This window comes from Micropterus salmoides, unplaced genomic scaffold, assembly GCF_014851395.1.
Source record: "Micropterus salmoides isolate LMB-PRFRI ecotype aquatic unplaced genomic scaffold, ASM1485139v1 Ms_hic_scaffold_14, whole genome shotgun sequence".
Lineage (NCBI taxonomy): Eukaryota > Metazoa > Chordata > Actinopteri > Centrarchiformes > Centrarchidae > Micropterus > Micropterus salmoides.
Genome location: NW_024040485.1, coordinates 19,314,468 through 19,327,662, shown reverse-complemented (window position 1 = coordinate 19,327,662; position 13,195 = coordinate 19,314,468). Strand labels below are relative to the sequence as shown.

At 42.2% G+C, this 13,195-nt stretch overlaps 1 protein-coding gene across 1 annotated transcript in view; it reads right to left on the bottom strand.

Moving 5' to 3' along the window:
- Positions 1-6,537: 6,537 nt before the first annotated feature.
- Positions 6,538-13,195, bottom strand: part of LOC119902907 (potassium/sodium hyperpolarization-activated cyclic nucleotide-gated channel 2-like) — a 30,370-nt gene continuing 23,712 nt past the window's right edge. The window contains exons 7-8 of the mRNA XM_038719298.1: positions 12,976-13,140; positions 6,538-12,392 (exon numbers count right to left, since the gene is read on the bottom strand). Of these exons, the coding sequence (XP_038575226.1) occupies positions 11,443-12,392; positions 12,976-13,140 (1,115 nt within the window). The 3' untranslated portion in view covers positions 6,538-11,442. The remainder of the gene's footprint in view (positions 12,393-12,975; positions 13,141-13,195) is intronic.

Sequence of the window (13,195 nt, the reverse complement as noted above, 5' to 3'; positions counted from 1 at the left end):
ATTAGTGATGACATTCAAAGAACCACATATTTTTTGTGTAATTATCCCCTCTCTGGGGCGGCGTGGTGGTGCAGTGGTTAGCACTGTCGCCTCACAGCAAGAAGGTCGGTTGCCCCGGTCTTTCTGTGTGGAGTTTGCATGTTCTCCCCATGTCCGCGTGGGTTCTCTCCGGGTGCTCCGGCTTCCTTCCACCATGCAAAGACGTGCAGACTAGGTCTAGGTTAATTGGTGTCTCTAAAAATTTTCCTTAGGTGTGAATGTGAGCGTGACTGGTTGTTTGTCTATGTGTAGACTGGCGACCTGTCCAGGGTGTACCCCGCTCCAGCAATGGTCCCCCCCCGCACACACACACAATTTAGCAGCTGATGATTATGATAACATGAAGTGAGTGGAATATTACCCAAAACTCCAAGCTTTTAAGATCTCTGTTTCATACAGTCACAATGCCACAAAAACAACCCATTTGTTGCTGGATATTTTGGTTAAAATGTGACACAAAGCCCCTGCCATCTTTGAAACCTGTTATTATTTCTACATTTCAGTGAATAGGCAATTGAGTCACTGGAACCCCACATGTGTAAATATAAAAAAAGAAAGAAGACCCTGTTAAATTAAATGTATCTCTCAGGTCTTGGAAGGACCATAATTTATCACTGTTGTAGATATCTGAGAGGGTTTCAATTACCACAGTTTTGCTGTGGGAAATGAATGGGTTTTCCACCTATTTGTATAATGTTATATTGAATATTGGTGTATTTCATTTCCCATTGGTCTTATTTTACAAGTTGTTGCCACAATTCCGCATATAGATCAAGTCGCTTATAATTGGTCTAAACACTTAACTTGAAAAAGCCCATCTTTAAAAGTATCCAGTGAAATAATAAATTTTTCTAATTGGACCAAAGGTGTCTTAAACTTCTCTTGCCATTTTGATAATGGACGAAGTATAAAGGATATGTACTACAATTCAAAATTTGGAACATTTAAGCCTGATCTGTTATCACGCTGGAGTTTTAGAGTTTTAGAGTTTTAGAGTTTTTTGTCTTTTCCATATAAATTTTGCGATAAGATTTTGCAATCTATTCCAATAACCCACTGAGGGAGGCTTTTGGAACATATTAAAAAGTAAGGAATATGTTTATTTTTACAATAGAGATTTCTTGTGGCAAATGAAATTTAAAATTTTTACCATCTACCTAAATCCTCTGAAAATGGATTTAAAACATTTTTACAATAGAACATATATATGATATAAAAGAATAAATGTTGATTCCCAAGTATGTAAAATTTGAAACCATTGGCAAATATTGATCCAAATTTGGTACCTGGTCAAGATATATCAACAAATCATCTGTTTACAAGGCTATTTGATGAATGCTCCAACATCTAAACTTGTGTAGACACTAAAAGAAACTCACAAAATTTACAAAAGCTTCCTTGATATGAACAAAGATGAATATGCCATGTCAAGGTGAGCAACAAACAGACAAATAATATGGCATACGGTACAAGCTCTTTAGACACTAAGCTGAGCACAGAGCCTTTCAGTACATTTTTACTGCATTAACAGGACTTATCCGAGGTATGTTTGTTCCCAGGTGAGAGAAAGACGAGAGAGAGTTGTTAGGACACGTTGGTGCTTTGTGTAAGGGTGATGGATGCTGTGGGATTTCTCTATCCTCCTGACAATTAGACCGTCACTGCTGTCCCCCCCCCGCCTCGCCTCACACCCAGAAGCAATGGCCTGCTTAAGATGCCTCAGCACACAGTAATCAATCTCTTTTAAGGCCACTTAAAATCACTACTAGAGATTATGTTTCTGCACAGAGTGCTGGGTTTCACTAGAAAATGCAAGACCCCACAGCAGTACATTAGTGATTATGGTCACACAGCCAAACACAATGACGGAGCAGAAGAGGCCGGCCCCTGGGCTAACGCTCGACAGCAACAAAAAGACGTACGCAGGAAGAATTAAATATCTCTGTTAAAGGGTCACAGCAACAAACAATTTATCTTGTTTATAGTTTTTCTCTGTTTTCTGTCACGTTCTCTCTGCTTCCGCTCGTTCACATCATCTGAGCTGTTAGTTAATAGTTTTCACGCACACAATGACTCTGTACCACCTTAGAAACCGGAAAAATTACCCTGTGTCAAAATGAGAAAGATAAGTCGCTCCTGTTTGAGTTTGGTTGTCTTTAAAAATACCCTAAATATAAGAGCATTTTCACCTCAGATGTGACCTGAAGCTTCATCCAGGGATTTGGAAAATGCAGGCAACATAAACGCAGGCAAGCCTAACACTTTCCAAAGAAACTTCAATCTCTTTTGTGGTTAGCCAGCAATTTGGCCCAGAAGTAGATCCCTAGGTAGCTAGCTACAATAGCTAACCCAGGGGGGAAATTTCTGTGTTTACTTTCAAATTATTTATAGGCTCGTGGCTCATGCTGTTTGCCCGTTTGTACATTCCTTTGCCAAAGTTACATTTCCTGAATCTCTTCAATGGAGGTGGCAAGTGCAAGTTAGCATAAGTCATACTCCACATTCAGTGTTTCTCACCAGAGTACATTGTATTGTATCCTTGAGGCCTAACAAATGTGTTAAATGTATTTTCTTCCTCATAAAACATTTGCAAAGCCACGTTTTTGCAGGCGTCCTCTAACACTGCCATTGTTGGCTCTTTGCTAAATTCCTTTGCACTTTATTGCCACCTGTAGAGCAGTGGAATAATGTGAATTATTTAGTATCGCCTCGTGCATGATACAAACAAATCTGGGGCCCACTCTTAAAAATATTGCTCCATAGTGCTACAAGTGGTCAAAAACTCCACAGGGTACCTTTAAAATGAATAAGATACACTCTCTGCAGTGACAATGGTGTGGTAACTTTAGATGCACTTTTAATTTCTGATAAAAGCTTTACAATGAAGGGCGCCCTCGGATGGAGAATATTTTTGTCTTGCGTGTGTGTGTGAGTATGTCTGCTCTGATGAATAGCCACAGTGTCACTGAGTACAGACCTTGACAGAGCAGAACAGATGAGATGATTCAGAAGCCAAAGCATTGTCCTGGCTCTCATCACTTCAGTTGGCGGCCCAGAGCAAATATTATCGGTGGAAGTGGATGATGGAGTGAAATCATTGAGCATGGGCCTTTCTTTCCTGTCGCAAAACAGTCACAGCTGAAATACCCTAACGACCCGAGGAGATTAAATGTTTTTGCTAACGAAACAAACTGCTCTAAGAAAAAAAGGCTAATGATATCTGCCTGGAGATTTTTGTCCCATTTCTCCATGAATCATATTTCCTGTTCTCCATATTGCTGGCATATCACTGCTTTGCTTTCTGCAACCCTCTATCCCCTTCTTTTTACTTCATCCTCTCTATTTCTCTCCTGTTCTTTTGGCCAGGGGGTTCATGGATGTTTCTGGGTCGTCTGTAATGGGAAGTGTTTAGCAGAGCAGATGCATGGAGTGCTGCTCAGGCCAGCTGCTCAAAGACAGCCCAGCAGCCACCCTTTCAGCTCCTCCACTCTCCTCTGCCTCTTACTAATTAAAAAAAATATATTTTCTGTCAAGAGAAGGGACATTTACAAACATAAATACAATGTTAAATTCAGAAGAAATAGTTGCTGTATTTTACTTGAGAAAAATATTTTCATGGACTTTCTCTGGAAGCCGTTAAACAGGTTTTTTTAACATGTTTGAACAGTTCATAACTTATTTATATAAACATTGTATGTATGAGCTGCATACAGGCAGTGACCTTGTTACTGCTGTTGCCCTCTTCCTCCTCCTCCTCCTCCTCCTCTTCTGCCCCAAGAGACACACAGCTCATTACATAATTTGTTGCTGATACAGTACACAATAAGAAATATTGTTAGATAGACTTTAGTGGCCAATTTGACTGTAAAGCTTTACATCATCAAGACTGAATTCATGTCTCACTATTCCGGAACATTAAAGAATGGATTGTCTTAATCTAAGGTGTATTCATTTTAAACCTGTTTATTGTAAACTTTTGTTTTGTGTTTTTTTGAGGTGCATGCACTGTTATATACGATATCGATGAGAAAGTAGCCATAATCTTGTAAAATAGTTAATAACAATGGCAGCATGTCAGTTGTGGTTAGTTGAGTTGATGGTTGCAATATAAGAAATCATATTCACTATATAAAACACTAGTTGGATGTATATGTACAATGTTTAAAAAATATTGTCTCTTTTTATGTATGTTGACACGCATGTGCATCATAAATTCTTGGATTACTGGACAGCAAGAACAGTGAGGGAAAAAAATCTTTTTGCCATTTCCTGTCTTTTGATGTATGCGTGCAGTAAGTATGCCGCTGAATGGACTGAATTACAGTTTGGTTAGGGGTCACGTGATTTATAGGCAGTGTGTCCTTGGATGAAGACTGCATTGATCAGTGTTTTTGTCTACACAAGTAATGAAACATAGTAAAACAATCCCCCTCGGGGACCAAAGATAAGATGGCCAACAAATTCAATTGAATTCAGTAAGATCATGTGTCCCTTCACCCCTGTCTCTCACTGGGTGTTTTTCTCTTGATCATTTCAGCTTGACGCACTTCTCACTTCCTCCCCAGCCCACTGTCCAGCAACTGTGATGTTACCGAGGCTGCTTGCGGCTGTAAGATGATTTACTTTCTCTCTCCCTGTGTCTTGCTCACTGACTCATTCATGGAGTCAGAGCTTGGACCAAATGCTAATCCTGGCATTCAGATTTGAGCTCTCTAGATGCTCCCCAGTACAGGGAGGACATGGCTGAAGCAGCTTCAGCAGAGAAGGAATGTTAGGGCATGAGGGTGAGCGTTTGTGCCTTAGTGTGTGTGTGCGTCTTCTTTCCGTACACACACACACACACACACACACACACACACACATAGTTTTCTGTGTGTATTCTCAGGAGCACCTGCAAATGTTACAACAATAACAAACTGCACCTGTCCTTTTGAATCGCAGTTGCTGAAAATGCTGATTTCCCTGGGAAGACCCTGGGGGACACAAATGTTTTAGCTTCTAAAAATGGACAATATAGGAAGTTTGTGAAGACCAGTCAAGGAGCAGTGCGAATAAACTGGAAGGAGATGGATGGGAGGGGACAAGGATACCAGTAAGCAGCTAAAAAAGCAAATTGCCCTCTGGAGGTAAACAGCCAGGGGGGTAATGCAGGAGATGCTTATATGATTAATTGAAGTAGGACAGCCAGGGACACAGTAGAGGACCAGCACTGCAGAGGAAACGAGGTAGAGGACAATCCTCAGCCATATACAGGATGAAACTATATACTCAGACTACATATAGCTTCACAACTTGGTGTAGTAGCTGCCTGCAGCCACTATCAGTACATTGCTTCCTCATTGAATTACAATGAAATGGAGCGAGAGAGAGAAAGAATGCGTGTGTGTGTGTGTGTGTGTGTCAATAGAGCTGAAGAGAGAGAGAGGACATTATGTCACGTCAAGGTAAAACTATGTACACGCACTGCGGATGGCCTCACCCACATTTGTACCAGCCGCATGAGGAGGCAACATGTAAAACTCTGTGTTGAAACCTCACCTTGCATGTAATTTTAATCTTTCCATCTCAGTTTGCCATGCATAATCACTGAGGATCCAGACAGCAGCGCGTGTGTGTGTGCGGGGGGAAGGAAAGGAAATAGACGGAGAGGGAATGGGTGGGTGCTGCTCCCAGGCTGCCAGAGGAGTGTGTCCTTGGACTGCCCTCATCTCTGACGCACACACCCACCCACCCTTTCACACACACACACACACACACACACACTCTTGCCACTGGTTCATTTACTCTCTCTCAGTATCAGACAAATACAAAACTAGGGCTTGCGTGTGCGCACATGCACTCTTAAGTACAGGAATAAATACACTTGCTGCTGTGCTGTGTGCGTTCTCGCAGACACACACACACACACACACACACACACAGTGGAAACCTCATAGACTGAGCTCAGACATCTCATCAGGGATGCAGCAGAGCCCCTGTCTGCAGAGAGAGAGATCTCATCTAATGTGGGGTAGAACAAGGGTGGAGGGGTTGCTGGCTGATTTACAGGGTTGAGGTGTGTGTGTGTGTGTGTGTGTGTGTGTGTGTGCGTACATACTTGCAGCTATCAATTTAACTCTAAGAGGTACGTTAAATGTTCACATACTCTGCATCCAACACAGTATACCGACCAACAACAAACCCCAACAATGAATAAAAGTCCACACACAGAGGTAAGTATGCCAATGCGCTCATCTTTTTATTGCACAACAATGTATCGTCTTTTTACGAACGCTTAAACGACATTGCCACTGACTGACAGACCAGCTTATTGAGAGAGACCAGGGTGTGGCTCTGTGTTCTCGGCCAGCAGAGGTGGTGGACAAGACAGTCTTTTGGACGCAGGCTCAAATCAGCCCCGCGCCCTCGCCGCCAGCTGTGCATCGCAGTCTGAAAGGACTGGACGGCAACAAATTTCACCAGCATCTTAAGAACCCCCCCCACCCCCCCAGATCCTTTGAGATCGATTTTGAAGTGCTGCGGCTCGGGCTTGGAGCTGATTTGGGATTGTAGACATCAACTTAGACAGAGCTGGAGTTCTGATATACTTTAACCTTTTTGTTAAGAGCAGAAGCCAAGCACAGCCTGAAATGGTTGCAGATTGGCCTCCAGAGAGAGAGAGAGAGAGAGAGAGAGAGAGAGAGAGGCGACACATGCTGTGTCAGATATCTGTGCTGTTGTCTACATGGTGCTGGTATTAAAGTGTGCCTGGATGCCCACACCGAGCTGCTCGTGCATGCCATGGAATGCTACTAAGTCTAGGGATGTGCTAGAGTCATTTCTAGGAGCATTTCAGTGTTGTTGTTTTTAGAACAAGTGAAGTTGTGACCATGTAACACTTTCCAGCTTGCGCTGGTGTCTCTCTCAGCTTCATGTAGGTTTCAAACCCCTAAATGGCATCATATTCTCAAGTGGGACCAACATTATAGAAGGAAAGGCACAGGAACACACACACGCACACACAAACTCAAGCACACAATACACAGAGTCCTGAAGCAGAGAAGGCTTAGGTAAGCTAAGCAGGCTACAGTAGCTACGACACAAAGGTTTAACTGTTAGACTAAATAAAATCATTGTACAGTAGTTGGTGCACTAGATTTGAAGGTCCCACTAAGAATCGTACACAGAACTCCGCTTAGATAAGAAAAATACAAGCATGCACTCTGCTATCAACTGTCAAGGTTAACTCAACCGGGAGTCAAGCTTGTGACTGCTGTGGCTCGTGAGCCAAATTCAGCCTTGGAGAGATGTTTTTTTTCAAATTAGCAAACACCAGATCATCAATGTGCAACTAGCATCAGTTAAAAGACCTGTGCAACAATATGGTTTGAGAAAGATTTTTCAGCACGGCTAGTTTTTGTTTCTGTATTGATATTATGCAGGCATCCGCCACAGTTTTATTAATTATTTCCTTTGTGATTTTTGGCTCTGTGCAGCAAGAAGGTCATCTAAGCCAATGTCTAGACTGCCAATATCCACCAGAAACGTGTCAGAGCTCACCCTCTCACTGTAGAAAATGTTTCTTATACAGCAAGTTGTGGTAAAACACAACAATGTGCCCCACATCTCTGTTTATACCATATGTACAGAACATGAAAGTACAGAGTACAGCGCGCATGGTGTTGGAAGGCTCAAACCAACAAAAATGTGCAATTTTGTGTTTCCCAAATTAGGGTAAATTATATATACTGACATTGTCATTTTAATTTAGCAATAGTAGTCTTCATCTAATGTTTTTTTGTTTGTTTGTTTGTTTTTACATATATTGCAAGTTGAAAATAAAAACACATATTTGCATTTTTACAGGCACATACATACCACAAAAATAGACTATGTGGAAACTAGATATACTAGGCACAAGGTATATACAGTTCATGTGCATGGGGCACATTGCAAAAACAATAACCAAACAAAATATTCTGATAAATCACAGACACTTTTACAAACAAAAATAATACCCTGATTTACTAACATATCAACATCAAGGCATTCAGTACCCTTTATATCTGGTACAGCAAGAATGAGAGGTTTGAAACTAGATACTCTCAATAATTGTCAGTCAGTGTCAAACATGTATGTGGGATTTCAATCCCACTTCACAGCAAGGTCCAGAAGAAGGACCATTAAACAATCGCACTTTGACTTTGAACCCCCCGTCATCAGGCAAATACAGCGCTACATCACACACACGTCAACAGCGGCTGGAAGCCAACTGATTGGACACACTTGTGACACAGACACAAAACAGATAACTGACAGAAGTGAGTGCTTTGCTAGGACTGTATCAGCCTCATGGCTGAGGGTTGAAACAGAGTGGTACTGATTAAAGTATCTGGGATGCCATCCTTTGATCGGGAGTGAATTACACACTACAGTACCTTACTGGATGGATGCAATGAAATAGAGACGGTGCCTGATATTGCCTGAAACATTAGCTCTTTAACTCTCCTTCCATCTTGCTCTCACTGACTGTGGACTCAGACTCAAAAATTCAAATAATATCAGCACAGTCCTGATAGCAGCTTAATAGGGCAAACTCTGGTATTAGCACAAAGGAATAGGGACGAGGACCAACTGATTGCACTGGAACAGTATTGAAGCACACAACAGCTATTGGCTCAAATGGACTCGGCTCATTCACAATCACATTGGCATTTTGGCATGTACCTTTCCCATAGGAAAAAAGCAATACAAAGTTCCTGTGTTGCTGACGAAGCTGGTTGCAGCACTGTGACCCAGTAATGACAAAGAACAAGGTTTAGTGCATGTTACTGATCAAACCTAAAGTGAAAATGTGGCTGCTCTACAATGAGCCAAGGTTTACAAGCCATATTATGAAGCCCTTGGATAAAAACAATCACCTACACCTTGTTTCAAGATTTCAACAGCTCTCAGGTAAAGTGATCAAAACAAAATGACAGCGAGTTACACTAAAAACAATCTGAGGGTTATGACTCAATTAGGTCCTCCTTGTTTTTCTCAGCCAATCAAAATTCAAGGGGAATCTTTCAGCATCAACAGGTTGATCATGGAAGGATAGACAAGTCTACATAAATCAATAGAAAGCCACACTACAGTAATCAATACATCTCTCTGGGAAGATAGCAAACCTGAGTGAAATGTCCATCGCATTGATTTACAGTTTGGCTTTGGATCGATGCTCAGAGCTGAAAAAGTTGGACACGATGTTTGTTTAATACATTGAATCAGCTGCCTATTTTCTATCCCAATTGTATTCACTTGTTGTCCTTTCAGTTTAACCAGATAATGGGTCCAAGAGCAGTACTGCAACCATTTAAGAGAATAAAGCATCGATTTTTATTTTGATTGCAACACCAGGTGCTTAACTGAATGTCCTCAGTGCTCGCTTTGGACCGAGGAGTTCAAAGTGGTTATGACTCGCTCTGGTTCACACCCACTTCAATGAATGAACAAAAAAAATTGTATCCTCTTGTGTAAGATCTGGGGATAGGGTGTAGGGTGTAGGGGGTGGGGGGTTAGCATACAGGTTAAATACAGCAACGTTCTACCCAGAGAAGCAAAATCAAACCTAAAAAGATCACACAGACACTCAGCAACAGATACAGCAACGCCCACAACCCCCTTGCATCATAAAAGCCTCTTTAAATGTCCCCTTATTTACATGGCAGTTTTAATCTGATTAGCTGTCTCCCTTCTTGTATGGCATACATTCAGCAAGAGAAGGCTTTTAGGTTCAGCAGGATCAGAATATTTAGAATAAATATGACCAAAGCCTCAACCCAATCCCAAAATTTGTACAATAGGATTGTTGTGGGTCTAAATGTTGAGACATTCATGGGAGTTTTGGGTGATATGGGGCACACAGAGAGTTTGATATGGACAAAGAGTTTTTACATGTGAGGCATTCGTACCCCATATTGCCCACCCCAAACCCCGCATTCATGTTACAATTTTATATCTTCAAATGGGCTTTAATGTGACATTTTTGAGGATCTGACTTGCTGAACTCAAAGCGTGGATTCCTCCTGTGACTCTAAACCAGTTTTAAGTAGTTTATCCCATCTGTTTTTATGAAAAATGACACTGCACATCCCCTCATTCCCTCAAACATTTTTGGTTAAGGTAACAACATGGTCACTGGATTACAATACCTCAAGTGAAGCCACAATAGCTGCTGGATTCAGAGTTCACATTAAAAAGAAAACAAAAGAAAAAAGAAACAAGTTCACTTTCCTGTACAGCATATATATAGATATTATATTCATATTTTTATATATAGGCGGGGTAGAGTATTGCAGAATTATATTGCATGTGTTAATCAATAAACCTAGACAAAAACAAGCAAGTATATAGTATGGGTTGTTCACAAATGTTTCCTTTCAATAAAGCTCATATTATTTAACCATCAGGGTTACAATCAGTACGCTGACCAAACAGCTGACCGCCTCTCAGATGTTTCATGAAAACTGGTCAGTGCCACCATCAGCATGTGAAACCAATCGCACTTGACAAAGCAGTGTAGAGAGTGTGCGAGTCCATTCTCTGAAAATAGAACAAAAATGTACCAACAAACTCACACACACAAACTTACACCCACATATATACATACACACAAACCAAATATATGGCTTCTAACGTTGAATCAAGGCAGTTAAATAAATGGCATTTTCTTCTATGTTTCTTTTTTAGTTGATACAGACACAACCAGACTTTGTGTTCAAGCTCAACTTTGGTTTGGGTAGATACAATGAATATAATATCCCTCTGTACTTTTTTCATCAACTATTTACACATCGATGTAAGATCGACCAGCAGTCTAAAACACTATTTTCACTACTAGTTTAAACAATATGAAGAGCAATGTGTTCTTTTGCTACGACAGCTTATACGGAAAAATTACACTGAAAACACTTTTTGAATGCTTAAAATGTCATTGTCATTTGACCTCAAGTCCCTGATTTTCATTTTTAAGTCCAGCTCCTGCTAGATTGCATTGCATGGATTCTACACAGTATGCAATAGTTACATTAATCATACTTTTCTTCATATCTTTACAGTAAAGACAGCGATATACAGTAGGTGTTTGGAAGCAGTGTGTAAGGGGTGATACTAAGACTAAAGGTGCTGGCACAGTAGACTAGGCCAGTTCAACCTTAAGTTATACTAGTTAAATTGTATAGACTCCTCCTAGCCAAAGTATCTCAAGACTTTGAGTTGCTCTTTTCCATCTGCTGACACCAGCGTACAGTGCATCCAGGTCAATTGACTGGTGGCGCTGGCGGTAGCTGATTGGTCATTTAGCAGACTGACAGATCAGCTGGACTGACCTAAAACAAACAGATTCTCCTACAAAAAAGGCCTCTTTCCTGAACTCTACCAGGGTCACAAGTTGGAAGACAGCCGGGATCTGGCAGAGTCTAGCTCTGGAAGGCTGACAATTGAATCTTTCTTGGGAAGTCCAGAGTCTGGAGGTCCTGACCCAGCAGCTGCTGCTACTGCTCCTGTTCCAGCAGGTCCACCGGGAGGAGGTGTAGAGGCAAAGGCCACCCTCTGTTGAGCTCCTGCTGATCTCCCTACCCCTGAGGGCCCTGGCAGGCTGGGGTGAGGGGGCTGAGGGGGGCCGATGGAGTTGTTGGAGGTGCGGGTGGATGGTGGGGGGCTGGGGGCTGCAGAGGCAGCTTGTGGCGTTCCCTCCTGGGGGAGGGAAGGTTGGGAGGCAGACAGGGCCCGGGTATCCTGGCTTAAGCTACCTGTATGAAGGGAGTGGGTGCTCTTGTGCGAGGCAGGCCTCTGCTGGGTCTGTGTGGGGCTGGGTGCATGGTGCTGTACTAGGGACAACTGGGAACCAGAGGGTCCTGCACTTGCCATGTACTGGAAAGTCCGTCCTGAAGCTGCGAGTGGGCTTTGTACAGGTGGGCTGGAGATTGCGGATCCAAAAGCCCCTCCGAACGCCTGGGGGGGTTGAGACTGAAGAGGAGACATGGAGACTGGGCTGGCCAGGTTCTGCATCACATGGAACCGTCGCACCATACGAGGAGACTGCAGAGTCCCTGGACCTACCAGGGGACTCGCCATTTGCGGACAAAAGCTCATGGCCACAGCCTGCTGAAGAGTGGCAATAGCAGAGCCTGACTGCGGTTGGCCAGGAGGAGCAAAGATACCACCGATGGAAGGGGTCATAGACATGGCCCGCGGCCGCTGCAGGTCCACCAGCTTCACCATTTCACGGTCGTACTTGACAATCTCCTGGATCATCTCGTTCTCCTGGTTGTTGAACACACCAGAGTTGAGATCATGCTGAACCTTGTGCATCAAGATGGAGTTCTTTTTACCTGCAGAACGAAAGAAATGGATTGATCATTAAAGAGCTAAAAACAGAAATGAGAAAGGACAAGACAGAGAGGGCAAAAAGCTGAACAAAGCATAAAAATATGGAAACATGAGGATTTGGAAAGGGAGAACAATATGAGTTAGATATAGCATGTGATGTCCTTCACACCAGGTACATCCTCTAGCAGAACAAGCCCTGAGGAAAATGGATGTTTCACCCTGCACTCTCATCTATTGTTACAGTGTCCCGTGTCATCCTGAGGGAACAGCACAGCTCATTTTACTGCCTATTTCAACAATAATATTCTGAAAACATTTCCTATGTAAAATATTATTTTGTTTTCTGTACATGGAGTTCATTTTAGAGTGCTTTTTTATTTAAAAAAGAGCTGTATGCAGAGACATTAAGTTGCTTGCAATAATGCTACAATATGTAGCTTTGACTTTTCAAAGCTACATATGCTTTGACTACATAAATGTACTGTTTATGTCAGGCTCTAATCTTATGTGTGTATGAACTGGAGGAACTCCATCGTTCTAATATATTCTTCCTAATTTAGTGAATTTAATTTAGTTTTTTTTTACCTATGCGGTCTAGACGGTCAATGGCAACCGTCTCGAAGGCTCGTCTCATCATGGGATATTCTTCCAGCACCTCATTAAAGTGGTCAACAGACAGAGAGTAGAGTCGACAGTAAGTCTCTGCTCGCACGCTGGCTGTTCGCCGACCCCTCGTCAATAAACAGATCTCTGAAACGAGGAAGGAGAGATTGAAACTGCCTAAAAAAGAAGCTAAACACAGCAT